Here is a 23,628-nt window from a genome sequence, read left to right as displayed (position 1 = left end):
GGAAAATGTAATTTTTATTCCATTGATTTTTGTCTGGAAGGAATACCAACACAAAGATGCAAGCTGTGCTCCTGTTCCACTCTGAAATCTGTTCCAAGTGCTCCTTCAAATTAGGCTCTGATAGGACAGCTTGGCAGCCAAAGTCTCATCCTGACACCCCTCAGCAAGAATCAGGTATCACTGCTGCACTTGGACGTGTTCTGGAACAACCATCATTAGCTAATGCTGCTGAAACAAGTTTCCCTTATCACCATTTAATTCCTGTGAGGTCACTTCTGTAAGCAAGGATTTCCATCTTACAGAAGCAGCAGCTCCAGAAGTTTGGCTTGTAAAGGAACAAAAACAACTGCTACACAGATCCAATGCCTTTTGAAAATATTTTATGTTAAAAATACAGAAAAATATTTCTTGTTCAAAGAGGAAAAATATACTGCATGACGACACTGATCTAGGTGTGTTCGGGAGGTGTCTGTGGCTCCACAACCAGTCACTGGAGTGATGACCCAATTTGGCAGCTAATGGTTCTCTTTCAACTTCTCAATCATTTATCAAAGCCAGAATCATACTGTGACAAAACAGAAAACATGATACCAGTGGATTACTGAAGCTTGTGCAAGCAGGAGCAGCTCTCACTGTCATGGGAGAGCTGCACGGAGAGAGCCTGAAATAGAAAATCAAGGCACCCCTGCTGTGTGCTTTGCTTATGAAGACAAGGCTGCAGAAGCGACACTGCAGCACAGGAACAGCAGCTCTGCAGCCTTATCACAGAACACATCTATTTGTAACTCAGCCAGACCAACTTCATTTTTAAAAACAGAACTTGTAAAATAAACTTGGTGCTCAGGAGTATTTCCTTTCTAAACGGGTCACTTACTACTGTAGGTGCTGAAAGCATGCAACTCTTTAGGTTGTACTTGTGGTTTTGAGATTAAGGAATAGCCTGAGTATCCAAACAGTGTTTGATCAGAATGAATAAAGGCATATAATGAGCCCAGACATAGCTGTCAAAATATATTACCAAGGCTTAGCAGGATGCAAAAAGCTAAGACATGAATACCAACAATTACACCAGTGGAATAGAGGAGATACAAATAGCTGGCAGGCAATCCCTTTGTTGCTTGGGGGCAATTTTTGAAACTAACCTGTAAAGGTACATGAAGAAACAGAGCAGATGAAAGCCCAGCTTAATCATGGCTTCTTTCATGTGTGATTTCAGTTGTCCTCGGTTATGGATCTCTGTAGGATCAAATACTCCCATGTTTCCACTTGGCACCATAATGTACCTGAAAGTTAAAGAATAAAAAAAAAAAAACAAAAAAAACCCAACCAAACAAAAACAAACGTTAGGGAGTGTCAGGGCAAGAGGCAGGGAAAAGCTTGCCAAGAAAGGACTTTCATCTGAAGAGCTGTTTCACAATTCAAGGTAAGGGAGTTCTGGATATTGCAGCTATCTCTGCCAGTACAACCCACAAATCAGAAGAGAACAAGAAGTACTAAAAACATCAGCCCATCTCCCCACATATAAATGAGAGAGATTCCAGGTAATAGCCAATTCCAGCTTGTTTTAATTGCTGTTCACAGTTAGTTGCTGTCATGGGGAAAATGCCCACCCACACTGGAAAGATGCATTAGATGAAAGGGACTGGAAAATAATCTAATTTAACCAAGAATTAGTAATTTATTTAGCAAAAAACGTCTCAGAGAAAATCACAAACTCCAGTGGTCACACTGAGATGGCATAAGCCGAGGCCAAGGACCTGTGCTGTTAGTCCTGCCTCTGTCACAGCCATCCTGGGACACCTCAGCACAGACACCGAGGCCGACAGGGTGAGTTGGGCAGAACTGAAGATGTCAAGTTCCGCTGTCTGAACCCACATGAGAACAAAAGTTGAGTGAAGCCAAGTGGAATGTAAGCCAAGGAAGCATGGAACCAGCAAACCACATGTTTATGTCCTGTGACAATTGAGCCAGCAGCATGTTCTCTTGTCAGCAGAATTTCTCGAGGGAGCACATGGGAGAACATGAAGTTCTCACTCCAGCTGAGCTCAGGCCAGAACTACACTCAGATGTTGTACAGGCTCTACCTTCCTGGAACCAGACTCCTTCCATGCAGGAATTTAAATCTTTGTCTTAAAGCTGGAGCAGAAACATGGTCTCAGAACAGAACACTTGTTCAACTTTCTTCATATACTCCGATGGCACCACTTGTAGACCAAAAGACACCTCCCCACCTCTTACAACGTTCATTTCCATAAAGGAGGGGAAGGAAAGGGAACAAACCTCAGGGAGGTTTTCTAGCTGCAGTAGGACATTGGGAAAGAAAAGGTTCAGCTCACAGTAGTCATCTCTCACAGAGGCACTGAAAACACTGCAGCATATTTGACCAATACCAAAGACAGTTGTGTCCCATTACAAATAGTTCATGTTAAATAACTTCAGTTTGAAATTCCCTTCTAAATTTGAAGTTTTGAATGGTTGTTCTGTGTTTAGTGTTCGAGCACAAATTACTGTCCATTTCCTGGTAATGTAACACATTTTATTGGAGTAGAAGGAGAAACATGTTTCCTGTACCAATTTATCCTAGAAACAGAATGAGGAATTTTCTTACACGTCTGGGATATGAGTGTGATAAAGACAGCATGCATTAATTTTGCTTTTTTAAAAAATGGTGACACTTAAATAATGCAGCTTAATTGCATAAGCTGTGAGGCATTTCTTCCAACAGGCTCACAAGGCAGGACAGCCCATATTGTATATCTAAGGAGCAGAGCCATGGATACAGTGCTGCTGGATGCTGACAAACCCAGCTCAAGCCAGCTGTCATCCTCTACACAGCAAAAAAACTTCTGCAGCAAACAAGTAAACTGTCAGCTTTAATAAATATACACAGTAGTGCCTCCAGGATTTCCATTCAGTGGAAGCTGCTACCACAGCAACAGGACACTTCCCTCTAGATTTCCCTATTTTTAAAGGGATGTAGAAGCTCTGACCAGAATTTTCAGTGAATTGCAAAGATTTTTTTATTTTCTTTTCATTCTTTCAGTTTTATCTTCTTAAAGGCATGGCAAGAATCTCATTATTTTGACCTATTCTTTCAAGGAGATCTCCATAACAAAGAAGGGGAAAAAAAAGCTGAATGCTTCCCTTTGAGTTTTAAAACATGGAGAATGCAAGACAAAACTGTCTAACTGGAGACACTACAAAATTCATCAAAAAAAGGTTAAATATCATGTGAGTGTGCTGAACAAGTAGGATGTTACAAGAAACATGTTGCAACTTTGGAAGTCTCTCTGGATGCTGTTTTTGACTAATTTATCCTTTCCAGGATTGTTTCTGATACCCTTCCTGCACAAAACCTCTCTCCTCTCACTGAAATCCTTGAGAGAATCACTAAATTAAGCCAGGGCTGCCTGGGATTAAGGAGGTTTTAAAGAAAAGTGAACAAGGGGAAGAGATTATCCTACCTTTCCCTCTATCACTTACACTGCAAAGCAGGGGCTTCTTCAATCTCAACAGGATTATTTTTCTTGTGTATTTCTAACCTAAATTTCCCCTCTTTTACTTTGAACCCATTACTCCTGGTGCTATCCCTGCACTTCCTAATGAGCTGAAAATGCTAAACCCCACACTTGCTTTCGCAGGCCTCCCAACTCCTTCACTAGAGATGGGATAGTCCATGCTATTAATGTGGGAGAAACTCCTTGATCCACAGAAAGAAGGGAGGATTAGTGATCCAGGCCTAATATTTTGACTTCTTATTGCCTACACTGCACATCTAAAATTAAGGAAACAATCCTGGATTTCAGGATATTCAGAATATTTACGTGGTGTAGGACGTATATAAAATGAGAGCTGTCAATACAAAACAGCAATCAAAGCTTACTGCCTGATGTGTACAAATAGAAATAATTTCTCTTTTAAAACTCTTTCTAACCAGTTTTAGAAGGGAAAGCAAGTGCCTACTTTAAAAATTAATAGAAGTACAAAATATGAAGCAGCCAGGTGGTAACCAGCACAAGAAATTTTGACAGCTTCAAAGAAAATGCATTCTATCTGTGGTGTCTAAGCCTTGCCTAAGTGAAACATCAAACCCTAAACTTGCCAGCAGATCCCAAAGCAAATATTGGTCACTACAGGTCACAGCTGTACATAGAGAGGGGCAAACAAAACCAGGCAGAACCATGCCCTGTGTGTGTCTATTTAGGCAACATTTATTTATTAAGCATAAAGTTACACTGTCTCATATTTCTCCAGCTTATAAACATTTGAAGGCTTTGCTAGTAGTTCTCTAGGAAACAAGGGTGATGTTTATCAAAATTTAAACAGCACAGCTATTTTGCCCTATCAGGTTATCAGTACAGAGATCCTCAACTCTGTTTTAATAAGAGCTGTGAAACTTCTTTAATTCCACCAGCAACTCAACCCATCCCTGCAAACAGTGAGCCCTGGCAGGTTCAGGCAAACAAGAATTACAGCCAGCTTTCCAAACCTGTGCATTTAACATTTGGACTCTTGGGTTCCCTCAGTATAGTGACTGGAGATCATTTGTGACAAATCCACATCCAGTCTCCATCAGCTAAACACCTGTGAAGGGTCAGTTCTCCACACACCAAATGATATCAGAGAGAAAGAACATGGATTGAACTGACAGTCCCAGTGTTGCCACAAGGAATCTCCCACTGGTAACTAAGCCTTTCCAAGGGTGGCAGCCCAGTGCACAAAGAGCAGTGACACTGACAGCTGTGCTAGGGTGAAAAGGCTGCAAACCTTCCCAAATGGGAGGCCAAAACCAGTGCAGATGAGGGGAAGGCACAAGTCAGTACATGAAGGAGGGTGCAGGGTACAACACAGCCCCATGGCTTTACAACCATCAGCCATGCCAACCTAAACACTTTTATGCTGACAGCACTATCAGGAATGGCATGAAAACATTATTAACTCTGTTTTCAGTACTATTTCATAATCCCAATTAATCTGCTATCATTTCCTGTGAATTTGGGAATGACCCACAGATGGAGACTTCTGGGCACTAAAGAGAATGCAAGCAAAAGCCAAAAGTTTCATGTTCTTTACACTGTTGGCTTTCTTGTCACAAGAAATTATGCCAGTTTGATCAGTGAAGACTGTTAGCAGCTCAAGAAGGCAATTGAAACACCTCACCACAACATCTCATTCATCTTTGTACTACACTTGAAGCTAAACTAGTAAAAGTGCTACAAAGAAACCCCACAAACCCTCGAGCACTTACCTATAAATATTCCACGTGGCCACTGGCAGGTTAAGGAGAAAGATGAACCAGTGCAATGAAATAAGCATTAATACCGTGACAACAGCATGGCCAATCACCTCAGGCACCACCCACTGCAAAAAGGGGAAAGAGGAAAGAGTTACAGGCACAAATGTAGATTCCTTTATGAAAAATACATCTATTTGGGATTGCAGTCTGATTATAACCATGCAAAATCTGAAAAACTGACAGCAGGGGCATGTGGTTCCATCACAGTGTGGACAAATGGACCTTCAGGAAGATTCCACACAAGTAAGAAATCAAGCCCTGAGATATTGTAACAGAGATGCTTTTTCCAAGCATCACAAACATTTCTGGGGAGCAGCACAGTCTGAACACAACTACACTACACAAGCGTTCAAGAAAGAGAACTGAGAAAGCAGAAAGAGCTCATTTGAAATCACTGCAGAGAGGAGTGGGCTTAGGGATTCAGATAATTAAAACCTGCACAAACAGCCCCAGGCTTGGAACAGATAAGAAAGGTGATCAATATAAAAACTGGCATCATTAAACTGGGTCAGCCCCTGGCAATTACACGTTCTTGGACTGACAGGATCCTGTGCCATTCTCTCTCACATTAAGGGAAAAAAATACCTTTAAATCAAAGTGAACACACACATGGGTAGGCCACACTGATTTAATGCTAAGAGTTTTAAGCAGATTCATTTAAAATGGTACTTTGGTAATGGAATTTGCTGAAAGATGGACATCCAAAAAAAAAATAAAAAAAGACAAGCAGGCTGAAATGAGAGACACATGCAAAATACTGCCAACCAAGGCTCCTCAGATACCCATCACACCCCAGTTATGTGCAATGCTCAGGTGAAGGATGTGGTTTTCTCAAACCACAGCAAATGTAAAGAAGAACAATTTACTTTATTGAGCTTGGAGCAGCACGATCTAGCATTGATGTAGTCACATTCCAGATCTGAAAGCGTGATTATCTGAAGTTTAGGATAAGGAAACACATTATGCTAATTCAGAATACACAAAGCTTTACTTTTAGCCAATAAACCGGGGACAACCCTCTGCTCTCAGCATTCATTGCCCTGCTCTGTCAAAGGCACATTTCAATTAGTCACAACTCACTCCTATTTTAGATAGAAGTGTTGGCTATATTTTATCATCAGGCCAAGTGATTTTATTATATATTCCCAAGGGCAACTGTTGCACAAGTGCTAAAGTTCATTTCGGGGCTTAAAACAGACCAGGGAGGCAAACTCAGTAATTTTAGTATCAAAATTGTTACTACAACCCTTGAAACCAAAACTTACTGGGCAGGAAAAGCTAATGCACTTTTAAACTCTCCTCACCTGTGAAACCAAAACTTACTGGGCAGGAAAAGCTAATGCACTTTTAAACTCTCCTCACAAAATTGTGCAGTTTTAAGCAGTGAATCTACTTCCCCCCCCAACATTTACAACAACATTGAATTAATTAATTCTTTGCTAGGAAATAACAGAGTAACATTCATTATTGAATGAACTTGCAGACTGAAAAAAATATGAATATTTCAGACAGAAAAGTCCTCTCAAAAAAGGCTTAGGATGCATGTGTGCACCTCTCCGAGGAAATGAACACTAAAAGATCTTTTTCCTAATCCTAAAAAAATGGGTAAAGTCTGTTCATTTTTCAACAAACAACTCATCCTTCAAGGATTAATTTTTTTTAAATTGGTTTTGCTAGAAGAACTGGGAAATTCCTAAAAAATCCCATCAGGACTGAAAGAACGTGAAAAGAAAAAAAAAAGGGATAAGAAAGCCACTTCTCCTTTATTGAGAAAAGTAAGGAAAAGAAGGCAAATCTGTGCAACACTGCGGGCCAGCCCCTAACAAAAGAACATGGAAACGCCGCTTGCCGAGCCCCTCGGAGCCCCGAGCACACACGGCCAGCACGGCGTCCTCGCACTGCAAACCCCGCCGGCCGCGCTCTCCAGGCCCGCGGAGCCCCCGAGCCTCCTTCAGCCGCGCCCGAGCACCCTCAGCCCGCGTCCCCTCAGCCCGTGTCCCCTCAGCCGAGCACCCTCAGCCCGCGTCCCCTCAGCCCGTGCCCCTCAGCCCGAGCACCCTCAGCCGAGCACCCCCAGCCCGCGTCCCCTCAGCCCCTGCCCTCCCAGCCCGCGTCCCCTCAGCCGAGCCCCCACCAGCCCCGTGTCCTCTCAGTCCGGATCCCCTCAGCCCCTATCTCCTCAGCCCCTGTCCCCTCAGCCCCTGTCCCCTCAGCCCAGCCCGCGCCAGCCCCGCCCCGCAGCTCCGGGCCCCGCGGCCGCGGCCATCGCCCAGCGCAGCCCCCCCGCCCCGCCGCCCTCAGCCCACCGGCGCCTCAGCGGGCCCGGCGCGGTGTCCCTCCCTGCCCACGCCGCGCTCCCCGCGCCGCAGGAGCAGGATACGAAGTAGACGGAGAGGAAGATGAGGGCGCAGCAGTCGATCAGCGAGAAGATGAAGACCACCGACTCCATCCCGCCGCCGCCGCGCCCGCCGCGCTCCGGCCCTCCCGGCCGCCGTAGGCTCCGCCCCGCCCCGGCGGGCCCGCGCAGCGAGGCACGCTGGGAAATGGAGTCCCCTCTCGGGCGGAGCGGCGACCATGCGGTGCCGGCCGGGCCGCGTCTCCGATCCCCGGCTGAAGCAGCGCATCAAGCAGGTACCGCCCGCCCGCCGGGGCACCCCGGGCACCGGCAGCCGCCGGGGGACTCGTGTATCCGCCTTGGGCTGAGCGGCCTTGAGCATCCGGCCCGCTCAGTGGCACAACACCCAACCCCGGGCCTGCCTCTGAGGGCTTTAGAAAGGCCTTAAAAGGGCTTTGGAAAGGTCCATTGGTTTATCTTTTTTATTTTAATTTTCTGTAAAGTCTTTTTTTTTGTGTTATTTTTCTGCCCTCTTTAGTAGTTCTGGTCTTGAGGCTGGCTGCAGCTCCTTCACGTGTGAAATGAATAGGGCAAAGGAAATATACTCAAAGTATTCGTATGAATACTCAAAGTATTCATATATATATGAAAAATTCATATATATATATTTATATGTGTGTATATGTACAGACACGGTGTGTATCTGTTTGTATATATGCCTGTGGATATATAGGTGTATATGTATATACACGTGGTACATAGGTATGTGTATGTAAATATATGTGTGTGTATATTTGTATATATTTGGACCTTAGGAATATATTGCATGTATTTGGACCTTAGGAAGAACTCCTTCGCAGAAGGGGTGGTTAAACATTGGAATGGGCTGCCCAGGAGGTGTGGAGTCACCGTCCCTGGAGGTGTTTAAGGAAGGACTGGATGTGGCACTCGGTGCCGTGGTCGTGGGTTGGACTCGATGGTCTCGGAGGTCTTCTCCAACCTAAATGATCCTGCAGTTCTGTGACACTGGCAAATGCTGTTTGTATTTGGAAACTTAGAGTGATTTTAGTGAACAGCTGAGAAAAGGGCAGAATGGGATTACTTCCCAAATACGTGTGGGAACAACGGGAAAACTGTGATTCCTTCAAGTGGCACAGTGCTGTGTCACATCCTGTGGTAGTTCATAGTGACTTTGCACCTTGAACACCAGGTTTCTGAGCCTCTGTAAAAATGTACTCCACTTCTAATTCCTTAAAATGGGACAGTGACTGCTTGGTTTAATTCACAAGATCACACTGAGTGTCTTGACTATTCCAAGGTGGAAAACCCAGCTGGGTTTATGGTAGCCTTGATGTTTCCTGCAGGGCAGGAGCTGCCCATGGGTGATCTGAAGTGCAGCATAATTTTAAAAGCTAAATGTGTATTCAATTTGATTGTTTTGTATAGAGTATATATTAATTTAAATGAGGGTTTGAAATCCTCCTTGCTGTGACATTTGTGATACCAGATTCTGTATTTTCTTCCTCTTTTTCAAGAAGGAATCCATCTTTATGGTATCAAAAGTTCTCGCTGCTGATTTGGAGAGCAGGGGAAGAAAGCAAGTGGAGTACAGTTGTACATGAAATTTAGTACATTTTCTCACACTTTCATAATTGGGGTTTGAAAATGGGTTGGATTAGGTGCTGTCAGAGCAATAAAAAGGCTTGAAAGAGAGAATTCACTTTTTTAACATAGTTCTCTGTAGTATTCTCTGAAATGTCTTGTAAAGATTAAAGTTGTTCTAATGAGAGTATTCCTGCTGATTCATGTAGATGGTTTCACTTTTAGGGCAGGAGATCTAAACCAAAAGGAGGATAACTGAGGGGAACCAAGACAATAAGATGGTGTGTGGGCTACAAAGTCAGCTTTTTAGCTTTCTTTCTAAATAAAAGCAACAGAATTGACCCAGCAGAAGCCCCCAAATGTAGGCTGCTGCCTTTCCCCTGGAAGTAGAGCTACCCGGTAGTCTGTGCTTTAAAAAGCATTTCCCACTTCATTGGGAAATACTGCCTCGGGTGTTGCAAGGCAGTGAAAGCTGATTCTGATTCTCATTTCAACTTTTAAGGAGGGCAGAATTTAAAATAGGCATATTTGGTCAAGCTGTTCTGGTGAAGTGATTGACAGAGATTTTATTCCCTGCTTAAAATTCTTCATTTCAGTACCTTGCAAGTAGTAAATGTGGGCAGTATGTTGACATTGGAATTCTAGCATCTGATTTGCAGAAAACCTACAGGTGAGCCAATATTTGTCTTCTTGTATCCTGTGTTCAAAATGTAGAATATATTAGTTTGTTCTATTGCATTCATTATGAAAGTTATAATTTTCTTTGTGTTACTTCATTACCAGTTGTTGAGGTTGATTGGAGCAGTAAGATTGTTTGCTGATATATTTAATGACTTATATTTTATTAATGCATTGGCATTATAAGATCTAGCTGTGGTTTGGGTTTTTTATGGGTTGATATTTTTTGTTTTTCTTGTTTTAAATAAAAAGCTGCAGATTCATTGCAGCATGTTGGGGTTTACCCCAGTGAGTTTAAAATGTGAGGGAAAGTAACACCTCAGTGCAGACATGGGGGAGGGACAGAGGATGCAGTAAGACACTAATTAATACCTTGCTCAGTTGCTCAGCAGGACAATCACCTTTTTGCCCAGGTAGTTTTTAATAAGAACCTGTGTGGAAGCTTGGGAATCTACTTTCTGTGTACTTTTTCCACTGGGAATGTCACTATGTTGAAAGAAAAAACAGTTGGTGTAACCTGTTTATTTTGGTTTTTTTCAGTGTAGATTATGGACGAAGAAAAAGAAATGCCTTTAGAATACAAGTTGCAAAAGGTAGATCTGTTAATACAGTGTCCAAGATGCCCAGTTCTTTGATTATGCTTTGGCTGTTAATTCTTAACATGGTTGAACTTTTTCTTGCAGTGTTTGAAATAATCAGTAATGAAAAAGACCGCGAAGATTTGGCTGTTTTAGAATCTGAACATGTGGCAAAAAGAGCAAGACAGCAAGAGAAAAATGAGTAAGAAGAGTTTTTACTACTAAATTAATAATGCCATTGCTGTTACCAGTTCTTTAAAGCTTTCTGGGTTTGGTTTATTACATTTTGGTTGCTTCAAGGGTGCAGGTGGATCCCATAGGCTTGTGTTCTTCAGAAGTTACCTGTAGTTATTGGAAACTTTTTTTTTAGTGTTGAAGACAAGCAGATATTAGAGCCAGTCATCAATCATGATTTCTCTGTTGTGGGGAACATACAGCCCTGAATTAGTGGACAACCTTATGGCTTCCTTGATAGTTTTCCACATAATGCCCTGTTCCTCATGTGTGTCAGTTCCTTGGTTTTGTTCTTAATCGTTTTTGGGTGTGAGAGATACTGGCCACATCTGAGAGGTGAGACTACCAGGCAGGCTGTTCATAGTAAATCACCAGTGGGTGTGAGACTGGGATGAAGATTTCCTGACTCCTAACCCTGTCCGTAATCTCATGGAGTGTTGTGTTTTCTCTAACCTGGGATGGATATTAAGGATCTCATGGGAAAATAGGACACTCTTGTCAGAAGGATTGGTCTGGTTCAGCAGTGATTTGCTCCTATTTCCCTTGGTGAACTGAATCGTAGTGAACTGCATCACTTTTATATAGGTCTGTCTTTAAGACAGGTTGGCAAGTTGATCCAACTCATCACACTTGGAAAAGATGCATTTTTCCACTTCCCATACTATAAGATTGAGAGCATGGGAGTCAGGAATTTCTCTCCAGCATTAGGCTATACATACCATGATTATGGGGAACCACATTGTAGAAATCACTTCTGTTTTATTTTACAGATGTCTCATTGGCAGTTCTGCTCTGATAAATTAATCATTTTTGTCTTCCTTCCCTGTTAAGCACTACTGGAAGTGGCACAGATGACTCTGACTATGATGATTATCCAGAAGATCTAGTAAGTTGTATTTTATTATGATTGTTTGTATTTGTAAAATATATGATTCTATGTTGTGAAATTGCCCTTGAAGAGTTTGAAAGGGGAGATAGAGATAAGGTCTAGTCAGAGTTAGCAGTTCCAACTGAGAATCTGTGGAGCTGGAAGGAGGTTGTTTCCTGAGGGGAAAAAGAGGAACTTGTGGTGTGGAATCACTTTTGGGAAGGCACACTGAGAGCCTGAAGGACTCGGCTATCAAATGGGTGAAGTGATTGAAGGAGCTGACATCTCCAACTACTGCCAAAGGAGGTGCCTGCCCATTAACAGGAGTCATTCCAGGGTAAATTGCAAAGGCTGCTGCCCCTTCAGCCAGCACATGCAGGTTTATATGCAGTCATTTGGTTTGCAGAGGAGTGAGTTGGAAGATGCATTGCCTATTTTCTCCAGGAGCAATAATGCTGAGTTATGTTTAAGAAATAGTTTTCATTGACCTCTAAATATAAATAATCCAAGTTAAAACATGTGCCGTGTATTTTCTTTACAAATGTGTAAATTTGCAGTCTACAAATCACATGAACAGCTCCCTGCTGAGCTTGTACAAGAAAGGAAATCCTGATTCTGTTCCATCCACTCCAAAAAATGACCCAGTGGAGACCTCTCCTCGTGTGAGAGCAGCACCTCAAACAAGCACCCTCGCTCCAGAATCCAGAGGTGAAGGACGAATCTCTGATGGTGGCTGGTTCATTGATAAAACTCCTGATGGGAAAGACTTCTTCATTGACCTTTCTGAGGATGGAGAAGGGGAGGAAAAGAAACTGATTTCTGAGGTACTTTGTGTTTCACAAACCCAGGGTGTTCTAAGTAGATGCATGAATGGAATTGGCACGTTTCAAGCGTGTTTGTACGGAAGGTGGAAAGTCACCAAATAATGAGCTTCTTCCAGAGTTTTTTTGAGGAAAATGTAGTTCTCAGTGTCAAGGAGGCCCAGATTAGTGCCCATACTGAGAAAAGTTATTTAGCCCATACTGACCTGTTATTTATTGCATTTGCCAGTGACCAGCCTGCCTGGCCTGTGGCTTGCTGCAGCCACAGCAGGCGGTTTTCCTTAGCCAGTGGTAAAGTCTTAGTGACCCTGGGGAAAAGAGGAAACTTCCTTTTATTTTTTTTATCCTGTAATAGTCCTTCTCTCACATGCACTTAACTTGTGTTACCACTGAATAACGTTTTCTTACACCCCCTTGTGACTTACTAGAAATAAAAATTGTTTCCAGTGGAGTAAATACATTTTTATAGTTGTATTCATGCCCAAATTGGATTCCTCCATGTGTACCAAATAACTGGTGTCTGATTTTCTGATTTTGGTAAGTAGTTTTTGAGGGGGTTTGTTTGGTTTGGGTTTGGTTTTTTTGCTCATTACTATGTTCTCTTAACAAAAAAAAAAAAGTGACTATTGTAATCAACCCATTTAAAAATAAGGCAAATCCTAAATACGAAAAAGAGTTTCTGCAAAAAGGTGTAAGTTCCTGTCTTGCTTGTCTTTATTTATATAATTTGTGTAAGTTAAGCATCAGAGACACCCATTTTGTCCTTTTAAGTTTTTGCAGAAGTTCACTGACTTGGGAGGTTTTGTCTATAATTCTGGTTTTATGTCTTAGAAATCAACAGAATTTTCTGTCTTGGAGAGTGAAAGAAAGAAGACAAAGGGCAGGAGAGCAAAAAGAAAAAAAGGAGATTTTCCAGATGTAGATGGAGAAATTGAATCCATGTTACTTAAGAAAGGTGAGAAGTTATTTTTGGTGTGTTACTCCAAAGAAAGAGAGTATTAAACCATGGAATCTGTTACCAGAGAAGTGTTTTCTGATGTGCAGTGAAGCGACCCCAGGCAGCTTTTAAAAGAAATTTAGCCTTAATGTTGTACTAAAATAATATTGCAGTCCTGTGTCTACTGCTAAAAAATAATATTACTCTGTGTACTCAGCTTTTTGTTTATTCTGAGTACATTTTGTTCAGTATTAGCAAATACAATTTATACCATGGCTAATTTTGTGTCTTCTCCTCCTTAACAGTGAGAAATAAGGGGTCAGAGCTTTACCACCCTTCAGTGAAGTTTGAGGATGTAGGAGGCAATGATGAAACATTAAAGGTTAGTTAAAATTTTATTGGTGGGCTACAGGATGCAATGAATAAAATGTGTCGTGAAAAATGACAGAGAAGAAATATTGCAGAGTTCATGTGCATGGCACTGAGTAAAGCTGCTTATACCAACAGCAACAGCAAGGTTGCTAATCTAATTAATCTAATTAATCTTTCTTTAAGCAGTCATTCAATTCAGATTGTTAAACAGCACTTGTTTTATTTTCCCCTGTCTTATAAGAATAGCAAATACTAATTTCGACAATTTAAATGGAGATTTCTCTTGTTCTTAACAGGAAATATGCAAGATGCTCCTTCACATCCGTCACCCTGAGGTCTACACCCACTTAGGGGTGGTTCCACCTCGGGGCTTTCTTTTGCATGGGCCCCCTGGGTGTGGGAAGACACTGCTGGCACAGGCAATTGCTGGGGTGAGATGGCTTCACATTTACTGCTTCTTCCTTTTCTGAGTTACTTTTAGAGGGAAAGAGATTAATGTTCTTTCAGAAGAGACTAGAGCTTTTCATTTTAGCCATCCTGTGATAGTCTGAAATATGTTCATCTTTACTTTCTTTGTTTGAATTCTACCTGAATCTGTACTTGATAGAGCCTCATACATAAAGAGTCGTGGTGACAAGGTTTTATCTGTGATTTAACTGTTTTGAGGCATTCCCAGAACAGAAAGAACATAAATGAAAGATAAATTTGGTTAAATTCACCAAAATTTACCATACTGTTTCAAATCTAGACTCTACCTTACTACCTTACATTGTTCACATTGATTCTGTTGGTTGTTAAACAGCTGATTTCTGAATTCCAAAACTGGATCTTGCCTTGCTTGTGTCATAGTGATGTTTTCAGAGCACATGACACTAGTGGTGTTGATAGTTTGGGGTGATGGTGAAGCTGCTGTGGTACTATTCCTGTTTTTGGATATAAATCTAAGGACTTCTAAGGCTCTCAGTGATAACCATGGACATTTCCTTTTCTTTAATACAGTTGCTCCTTAAATGTTACTGATTATAACCTTAAACTTAGATGCATGTAAATTACTGACTTTTCTAGTGCAGATAAAGAAATTTATTCCTGAAATGTTGGTTACACCCTTCTGACATTGTTTCAAACGCTTTAATTAATAATATTTAGATGTTTTCTTTCTAATGCCTTATTGTAAAATGGAACCCTTTGAATAATTTGATGATATTTAATTCTTCAGTAAGTATTTGTATGCTGGAAGGGTACTACATTTGAGGAAAGAAGCATGTCTCAAGTGAAAAACTTCAGAGATTGAATAAATTTAATGCCTGCTTCTTAAATATTTTTTTTCTTAGATAAGAGATTTCCAGTAGTGCTCTTTTAGTCAAATTATCTTCTTTGAGCACCACAGAGTCTCTGGTAGCCCTGAGTTGCATAAATTAGGGTTCATTTTCTTTTATATATTAAATTAGGGATAGTTTTGTTTTATATGTAATTCCAAGAGCTTGAAATAGGCTGGAACAACTTGTGGCACAACTGTGCTACCGTCCATTAAAACTGCAGTTGTATTTATTTATTTTTAATAGCAGAAAGCTTTGAGTGTGAGCTTTACGAGTGTCTTACTGTACAATCCTGCACAGATATTTCTGGAACAGGACTCTGGGAACCAAACCTGCTGGGGAATATCTTCCACACTGCTAAGAAATGCTTTGTTACCCATTTTAAGTTGGAGAATGTTCCTTATATTTTTTAAAAATTCCTAAAGCTTAGGTCTTGAGTACGTAATTTGTAGGTTTAAAAGATGTCATACTGAAAAATGTTTGTCCTCAAGGGCAGCCAGCATTTCTAACTTCTGGATATGTCATAAAATGTTCCTTGTTTCTTCCAGGAGCTAGAGCTCCCAATGTTGAAGGTGGCAGCAACAGAGATTGTGTCTGGAGTGTCAGGGGAATCTGAGCAGAAACTGAGGGATCTGTTTGAGCAGGCTGTGGTAAGGCACCCACTGGAAATAGCTCTGTGAATTGTTTGTCTTTTTCTTTGTGAAGATTCCTACTTTGTTGCTGTGGTTTGAATTTGAGTAAATGTGAGTGAATCTCTATCCTGCTACACACGACTTGTGTCCCTTCTGTGACCAGAATTCCATTGTACTGTCATGATCTCACAGAGCACAAAGCTTACTGTTCTGGAGCCTCGACAAAAGATGGTTCATCATAGCGATGTAAAGAGAGCAACATAAATTATTTGCATATTTGGATCTGCTTGGCTTGATATATTAAAAAAAAAATAAATTAAGAGCAGTTCATTGTGCTATTTTGTGACAAGGGGTTTTTGCTGGTTTTGTATGGCATGGAATTTGAGTGAATGTGAGAGATTTTAGGCTTTGGCAGTCTAGGTAGAAAGCAGAAAATTTGGAACAAACATCATAAGAGCAGGAGAAAAGTTAAAGTTGAAGTCTTGCTTTGGTGTGGCTTCTGGATGTAGTAGGAAGCAAAGAGAATGAGACAGGTTGAGATAATTTTAATTTAAAGAAATGTAGATGTTTCTAGTATTTAGTATGGGGCTGATGTTTTATTTCATGAGGTCAGTTCTTGACCTCTGAGAATGTTCTGGTTTTCTCACTTTATTTAGTTTTCTGCTGTCCCCCAAAACTGTTTGTAGGTATTTAAAGTATGCCCCTAAACATGGCAAAAAGGTGGTTTGCAAAGCTGTTTGCTGTGTTTACTGTTGATTTCTAAAATCTCTAAAATTTCTAAAAATTTTAATTTTTAGAGAGCCTCGTTAAGAAGTTGTTTAGAATAAAACTACATAGTTTATGGCAAGGAGTTTTTAGAAATGATGCATGTTTTGTATGTGTAGTGACCAAGGGGAGGTCGCTCTAAATTACCTTTACAGAAACACCATCTATTGCATCAAATACGTCCAAAATAAAATCTCTTGCCTTCCTGATAGTCTCCTACATTCCCTTGAGTAGTTTTCCCGCTTAGTTTTCGCAGCAGTTTTCGTGCAGGGGGAAAGACAATAATAAAGATTCCTCACTCTTTGGGCGCTGGGGAATCTGCAGCGCCTTTCCCGCTCGGTGCCGGCGGGAAGGGGAAGGAATGGCCGCGAGATGGCGCAGCCGCCGCTGGGAACGCCCGGTTCCCAGGGGGAGCCACGCGGCTTTTTGCCTGGGACTTTTTGGGAACGAGATTCCGGTGATTTCCTTAAGTTTTCCTTAAGCGTCTGTGAAAAACGCCAGTCGCTTGTTTTTAAAATTTTAAAAGTTTAATAGTAATAAAATGGTTATAAAAATAGTAATATAATTAGGGTAGTAAAAATTTGGACAATTTGGATTAGGACAATACGAGACAATAAAAACAAAGAGTTATGGACATTCTGGGTACCTCTTTCTGGGCAAAATAAGCCCGAAAAAGGACACACGTTAACAGAGGATTAACCCTTAAAAGCAATAGCCTGTTGCATATTCATACAATTCATACATGATGCATAATTCCATTCAAACACAGAATTCTGTCTGGTCAGTGTCAGCTTCTTCCTCTGAATCCTGAAATCTGAATCTTCAGGGCTGAGCAAGGCAAGAGGAAGTTAGTTTAGTCTGATAAGAGATCAAGAAATCCTCTTTCTCTGAAAGATTAGGTGTCCTGTGGCTGCTATCTCGGTGCGAGTACCTCATTCCTTTCTTTAAAAAAATATCCCACATACATAGTTTCTATTTTAACATTATGTTATAATGTAAAAATATATTTAACACACTCCTTAAAAAATTAATACTGCATAACTTTCTAACATAATACATACAATATTCATTTTAATATTTGGAAAAAGCCAGTCATAAAATACGCATTTTTCACAGTATCCCTTTGCACTACTAGTGCTTTTCAGGAATATTAATGATCTTATGTCAGCTAAGCACTATTATATTAGTTACACTAATTATTCATCTTCATTATTGTTGGCTTTTGATAAAGTTAATGGAATTTTAGAGCACCTGTGGGAGTTTCTCACTGCTCATTTTTACTCTTTGAACGTGGTTGGGCTCTGTAGTAGTCTTGAAGTTCCATGACCACCTACTGCTCCTTTTGTTTCATTCTGTGTGTCAATAATGCTACTCTTGAAATTCCACAGCTCTAATGTCACTAACAAAACAAACAACAAACCCAAACACACCTTTCTTGTGTGTTTTTTCATTTATGGATTTCAGCAGGCAGTCACAATGGAATATTTAGGGAAAACATAAGGCAACACAGAGGTATATTTAAATTTTAGACAGTGTTTAGAGACTGTCTTAAATTTAAGGTCTCATGCCTTAATTATTCCATAGCTTCAGATCAGTGAAGTTTCATAATCGCTCTCCAGATTATCAGCAAGAACAACAGAATTGTTCCAGGACTTGACTGTACAGCAGATTTCAGTTAGAGTCACAGATCAGAAAACCTGAAACATCTCTTTCTTGTAATACACTCTGTCAGTGTGAGCTTGTAATGATGAATCTGCCCTGCTCCTTAGTCCAGTGCTCCTTGTGTCCTTTTCATTGACGAGATCGACGCCATCACCCCGAAGAGAGAGGTCGCATCCAAGGACATGGAGCGGAGGATTGTAGCTCAGTTCCTGACTTGCATGGATGGTGAGTTTCAGGAACAGCTGTGCTAAAAACAGACTAGAGTTATCAGGCTCACTGTCTGCTTCCCTTCAGTAGTGACTTGTGCTTCCTTGAGAGGACATAGTGGCAATAATTTTTCTTGTTTTGACACAGTTTGCCTGGGGGGTGGTGGGAAGATCATAATAAATTTGATGGGGTGTTACTACAATATTTTCACAGTGGTCTGTACAGCATTATATAAGCCTGTCTGTTGTATAAACAGAAATAATGGGGGAACCTGTTACATTTGTTAATAATTAATGAGTATGTTAATTTTCTAATTTTTGCTTAATTGTGCAAAATACAAGCTAAAGGCAAAGATGAACAGCAGTGCAGTCTGACTGGTTAGTTTATCTCTGCTGACTACTATCATGTGCTGCAGAAACAGAGTACCACAGATATGGGAGTGAAGTCTGGACAGTGAGTATGTGTACTGACTTCATTCCTTCTTTCCCTTAGACTTGAATAATGTGGCTGCCACTACCCAGGTCCTTGTTATTGGAGCAACAAACAGACCTGACTCCCTGGACCCTGCACTGAGGAGAGCTGGGAGATTTGACAGAGAAATTTGTTTAGGGATCCCAGATGAAGGGGCAAGAGAGAAGTATGTGTTGTCAAGTTAAACTTTCTTTTTGATATATTGATAAATAAGAAAATAATGTGTAAGTTAACATACAAATTAAGGAAAAGTAATTTATTGTGTTTAGTTCTGTTTGCACCTGTACACACCTGTGGGTCAGCACACACTGAAAAGTTGCAGAAGACATTAAGTGAGCACCTGTTTGTCTTGCTAGCTGTGCCTACATTTGGAGTATTTTCATTTCTTGTGTGCAGATCTGCTTTTAGCATTATGTTCATGGCTTTCCTAGTGCCTTAACAGAACAGATGATGGAATCAAATTTATCTTTTCTCGTGTTCAGGAAGTTAACATTCTGTCTTTGCTGCTCCCTATGTAACTATTAAATTAGAAACAAAAATTAAGAAAAGCCCCTTTGTACCTAAAGCAACAGGCCTGGATTCTTCCATTCCATTCCTCATGGAAATACACCAGTCTGGCATTAAGCTGAGCTGCAGTCATCCTGTGTTGTGTAACTGTCCCTTTTTACTCCAAAGATCTATGACTATCAGACTAAGTTAAAATAAATGAATCAGTTTTTGCATTTTTAATTAAAAAGGAACTGCTACTCATTTCCTCAACAGCAAAGAACACAGGAAGGGAAGTTAGAAAAACTTACAGCTTATCTTGTTATGGAAAGGAAAGAAAGGTTAAAGGATAAGTTTCTTATTCTCAAACAATAATATTCCTAAGTTGAAGAGGCAAACACTTCTGCTTGCAGTATTGCCCACTTTGCCAGCACTCAGGCCATTATTCCCCCCAGGGTCTTTTATTTTTTTTCTCTTCCCTCCCTTCTTCCTCCAGATTTACTGCCCTGTAGTAATTGTGTTCCTCTTGGCTGTGGGCAGGACATGCAGATGGTCAGAGGCAGAACTAATGGGTCACCTGAGGAGAGTTGTGATTGTCTGATGGTTCCTAGGAACATGTTCAGATGATGATGTTCCCAGAAATAGCACAGAGTTGAAGGACAGGAGTTGTGGATGACAGAGCCATCGTGGTGTGTAAAGATTGTTCACAGGTTTGAGTGGAGTCACAGGCATTCATATTATTGTTTGTTTGTATTTGTGTTCCTGGAGGTGTAGTCTTACAGGGACTGATAATTTTCTTTTTTAAATTCTTCCCTCCTCCTGCTTTCTGTTTTGTTTTGTGGAAAGCATGGTGGTGTTGACTTGTTCCTTTACTTTAAAATGGAGTGTTTGCATAGACCTTATAAGTTCTCACAGTGTGCTGATTTACAGAGTGAGTCTTGCTGAAGGCAAGGTTTGAGCTGCTGAGTTGTGGTTCTGCAGCCTTAAGGGGTGGAGTGAGATGAGAAAGTGTACCTGGAGATCTTGCTTTACCTGGTGCTTTCTTGTGCAAATTCAGAATGAGCCATTTGTAGTCCTGAACTGTTTACACTTCAACTCTATCAATTAACTACAGCTCTTGTCAGACTGGTTGAAAAAATCTTGAGAAACAGGCTATTATCCCTAATAAAGATGGAAAGGAGATGATGGAACTTGCTAGTGGGGAGGGAAACAGATGGAATATATTATCATTTTAGAGTTTTGAAGAGTTTAATCACTTGTTTTTTTCATAATTTTTCTGTAGTTACATTATTTGATCTAGAAATAATTTGAGCTAGATTTTTATTGGAAGTAGAAGTATGTTACTGATCTGGACTTCTTTGGTTTGTGCTGCCTTTTTAAAAATGTTTTCCTAATGAAATGATGCTTTGCTGTTACATTCTTGTATTCTGCTTTCAGTGGTCAGGTAAAGATAATGAAGATTAAACCAGAGCTCCTCACACAGTCTGATTTCCTTTGCTTCTTGCAGAACAACTTGTTGTAGATGTTCTTCAATAAATAAATTTCTAAAAAGTGGCATAGAGCAGTCAGTGCAGCCTTAGGTTGTTAGGTTAAATGTATCAGTGGATAACTCGTGTGCATCTCCATGGTACACTGACACCTAGCCTGGCAAATTTTAATATTAGAGTTGAAAGGTGACCTGTAACACTTAATTTACCAGAACTACTGACTAGCAATGCCTGGTTGAGGCTGTTGGGTTTTGTTTAAGAAGTGACAGGAAGTTTATAGCACAGTTCTGTGGGTTTCAGTGTTGGTTACTTCTTACTTGAGCTAAAACTTCCCGTTGTGCTACTTCAGTTCATACGGACCGAAAGAGACATTAAATGCTGTTTGTTTTCATGTGAAGAAAAAAAGAAATAACAGCTTTTTCTCCAGCTTTATATTTTCTTTTTTTTTCCCCCCTTACTTGATTAGAATTCTTCAGACTTTGTGTCGCAAGCTGAAGCTCCCGGAGTCCTTTGAGTTCCGTCACTTGGCGCGGCTCACCCCGGGCTACGTGGGGGCTGATCTGATGGCGCTGTGCCGGGAGGCAGCCATGGGCACAGTCAGCAGGGTCCTGATCACATCTGAGGAGCTCACACACTCTGGGGGGAGCACAGCTGGAGGAAGCCCAGGGATAGGAGCAGACATCCTGGAGGAAGAGGGCACCAACCAACCAGAACTTCCACCTAAGGTATGTGTTCCTTGCAGGGTGTGTTTTTAACATCTGAAGAGTTGTTATAAATTTTAGGGTTATGAAAGTCATTACTCATTGTCTTGGACTGGAAAGACAGGTGTCTGCTAAGGAAGACAGGAGCCTCCCTGGAATGGAAAATGTAACCCCCCCCTGCCTCTGGATTGCTATACATTTTAAATTAAGGGGTTCTCAGGCAAAAATATGGGAGCAGGAAATAACAGTTCTTTAATAGGGAAGAAAATAAAAAAATAAAATAAACAAGCAGTAAATCAAAACAACACTGACAGAGTCAGAACACAACCTGACACCCTGTTGGTCAGGGTGTCGGTAGCACTCCAATTGGAATTGTGGCTGCAGTCCTTCTGGAGTGTCAGGTGTGGCTCTGTTGGAGCAGGGATCCTGTAGAAGGGTGTAGTCTTCCTCTGAAGATCCAGTGGAAGAAGAGGCAGCTGCTGTTCCTCTGGGAAATCCAGTGGAGAAAGCCGTGCTGGTGTTCCAGAATCTCCAGATTATATCTGGGTAGGAATGCTTGGCTCCCCCCTCTGGGTGGAGCATCTCCCAATGGGATGCTGTAGTTGTTATCAGCCATGCAGTGACATTCCATAGCCTGTTATCAGCAGATGTCTCCCGGGAGGGAGGAGGAGTGGTTGTGAAAGAGATAAGGAAAACTGCCCACTGAACAGAAGACAGCTGCCCTACAGATAGTAAATAGAATACATCTTGCCTTGCAGTCGGGAACACTCACAAATTGTCAAACATCCACAGCCAACCTAATATTAAATTTAGATTTAGAAATGGCAGCTTCTAAGGCAGGAGCATAACTCCTAATGAGCCATATAATGGGCCTGGAAAAGTGGATCCCAAACCCCAGTCGTCCTAAAAATTATGTTCATGTTTTATACAAGGTGTGGTTTTACCCTGAGATTTTTTTGTTTTGTTTGTGCTGTGCTGTTTTGTCTTCTAACAGAGCAGAGTTTCAAAGAGTGGCTGTGTCTCTCTTCAAAAGTGTATTGACTGTAACAGGATTTTAAAAGTATCAGACTTGAACTGGGTATTTTGCACGAGCTGTTTGCTGTGCCCTCAGTGAAATGTCTGTCATTATGCCTGGAGCTCTTCCCTGACCTGGTAGAGTTACAGTGAGCCAAAGTCTAGAGGTATTTATGCAGCCTTTGTTTGCCTTCCAGCTATGTGATTACTTGGGGTAAATCACATGTGGTGTCTAGTACCTGTAGCAGGTTTGGGGAAGAGAGAGGAGCTGTGAAAGTGCAGCACAGCTGGATCTCTGTTGCAGAAAATAGCATTTCAAGTGCCAGCATTATTCTCTGGCCTAAGTAACATGAAGGTTAGTGAAGCAGAACAACTTTATATCGAAATCCTTGATCCTACTTCACAAAATTTGGAGTCTGTATATGCCTTCATTATGTGCAGGCCTCTTAAAGATTTGTCTGGAGATAAGTGGGCTTAAATGCACATTGTGCTCAGGTTGTGTTTTTAGGAGGGCTGTCAGAGAGCAGTGGTGCTGTGATGACAAGACTCAGTATAAAAAGCAGTAGTAAGCCTTTGTATTAGTGTAACATAAGCATGGTGCTTATACCTCCCAGTGCTTCCTGGGGCCTGCTGTAGCCAGAAGAAAGTGGGGAGGGGCAGGTAGTTGCAGCTTTTATCAACATCACCATGATCAAAGGGGTCATTGAGAATGAGGAAGTCTAATCCTAACAAAGCCATGTTTTGATAGCTGGCAGGAGGTTGACATAGTCTAATACAGGGTATTGTCATTAAAACACTTGTATTATGTTTATAGTGGAAAAATAAACATACAAAACCTTTAAAAATCGTTCACACAATTCAAGTAAACAAACCCAGTGGTCTTGGCTGTTTCAGAGGTTCTCTCAATGGCTCTCTTAAGAGGAGGAGGGAGGACTTAAAAGGAGTATCAGGCATTCTAAGCACTTGTATTTCTTTGTGGTAATTTGTAGAGCTATCCTAGCTGAAATTGGTAGGAGGTGATACTTTTTCTTTCTACTACTGTAGGAAAAACGTTGAAACTTAACAGAGTTTTTACATTTATTTTTTCTCCCTTTATTTTATAATGAAAATCCTGAAACAGTTCTATTTGTAGTGCAATACCAGTTTGCTTTGATACTGCCTTTCTG

General features: G+C 41.1%; 2 protein-coding genes across 3 annotated transcripts in view; one reads left to right on the top strand and one right to left on the bottom strand.

Moving 5' to 3' along the window:
- Nucleotides 1–363: 363 nt before the first annotated feature.
- CNIH4 (cornichon family AMPA receptor auxiliary protein 4) lies at nucleotides 364–7,825 on the bottom strand. Its single transcript, XM_041473922.1, has 5 exons — nucleotides 7,677–7,825; nucleotides 6,163–6,231; nucleotides 5,249–5,361; nucleotides 1,143–1,283; nucleotides 364–565 (listed from the first exon to the last, which is right to left on the bottom strand). Exons 1-5 carry the CDS (start codon nucleotides 7,743–7,745, stop codon nucleotides 538–540), a joined length of 420 nt encoding a protein of 139 aa, XP_041329856.1. The 5' UTR covers nucleotides 7,746–7,825; the 3' UTR covers nucleotides 364–537.
- NVL (nuclear VCP like) overlaps nucleotides 7,796–23,628 on the top strand; it is a 39,538-nt gene continuing 23,705 nt past the window's right edge. The window contains exons 1-13 of one of the 2 annotated variants that reach the window (XM_041473916.1): nucleotides 7,800–7,927; nucleotides 9,830–9,903; nucleotides 10,452–10,504; nucleotides 10,595–10,691; nucleotides 11,555–11,609; nucleotides 12,149–12,415; nucleotides 13,244–13,367; nucleotides 13,655–13,731; nucleotides 14,018–14,152; nucleotides 15,586–15,687; nucleotides 18,204–18,321; nucleotides 18,796–18,940; nucleotides 21,214–21,472. In XM_041473916.1, coding sequence (XP_041329850.1) covers nucleotides 7,871–7,927; nucleotides 9,830–9,903; nucleotides 10,452–10,504; nucleotides 10,595–10,691; nucleotides 11,555–11,609; nucleotides 12,149–12,415; nucleotides 13,244–13,367; nucleotides 13,655–13,731; nucleotides 14,018–14,152; nucleotides 15,586–15,687; nucleotides 18,204–18,321; nucleotides 18,796–18,940; nucleotides 21,214–21,472 — 1,563 coding nt within the window. In that variant the 5' untranslated portion in view covers nucleotides 7,800–7,870. Of the gene's footprint in view, nucleotides 7,928–9,829; nucleotides 9,904–10,451; nucleotides 10,505–10,594; nucleotides 10,692–11,554; nucleotides 11,610–12,148; nucleotides 12,416–13,243; nucleotides 13,368–13,654; nucleotides 13,732–14,017; nucleotides 14,153–15,585; nucleotides 15,688–18,203; nucleotides 18,322–18,795; nucleotides 18,941–21,213; nucleotides 21,473–23,628 lie in introns of both variants that reach the window. The other variant, XM_041473917.1, reaches the window with a different exon arrangement.

This window comes from Pyrgilauda ruficollis, unplaced genomic scaffold (assembly GCF_017590135.1).
Source record: "Pyrgilauda ruficollis isolate IOZ18807 unplaced genomic scaffold, ASM1759013v1 scaffold31, whole genome shotgun sequence".
NCBI lineage: Eukaryota > Metazoa > Chordata > Aves > Passeriformes > Passeridae > Pyrgilauda > Pyrgilauda ruficollis.
The sequence above is the reverse complement of the archived record's forward strand: the minus strand, read 5'-3'. Positions and strand labels throughout refer to the sequence as shown.

What these genes read in the sequence shown, in the direction of transcription:
- CNIH4 (XM_041473922.1), bottom strand. Translation starts at nt 7,745, where the DNA reads ATGGAGTCGGTGGTCTTCATCTTCTCGCTGATCGACTGCTGCGCCCTC. An exon ending in GCTGCTCCAAGCTCAATAAA is followed by an intron (nt 5,362 to 6,162) that starts GTAAATTGTTCT and finishes CCCTTTTTGCAG; the next exon opens with TGGGTGGTGCCTGAGGTGAT. An exon ending in GCCACGTGGAATATTTATAG is followed by an intron (nt 1,284 to 5,248) that starts GTAAGTGCTCGA and finishes TTTAACTTTCAG; the next exon opens with GTACATTATGGTGCCAAGTG.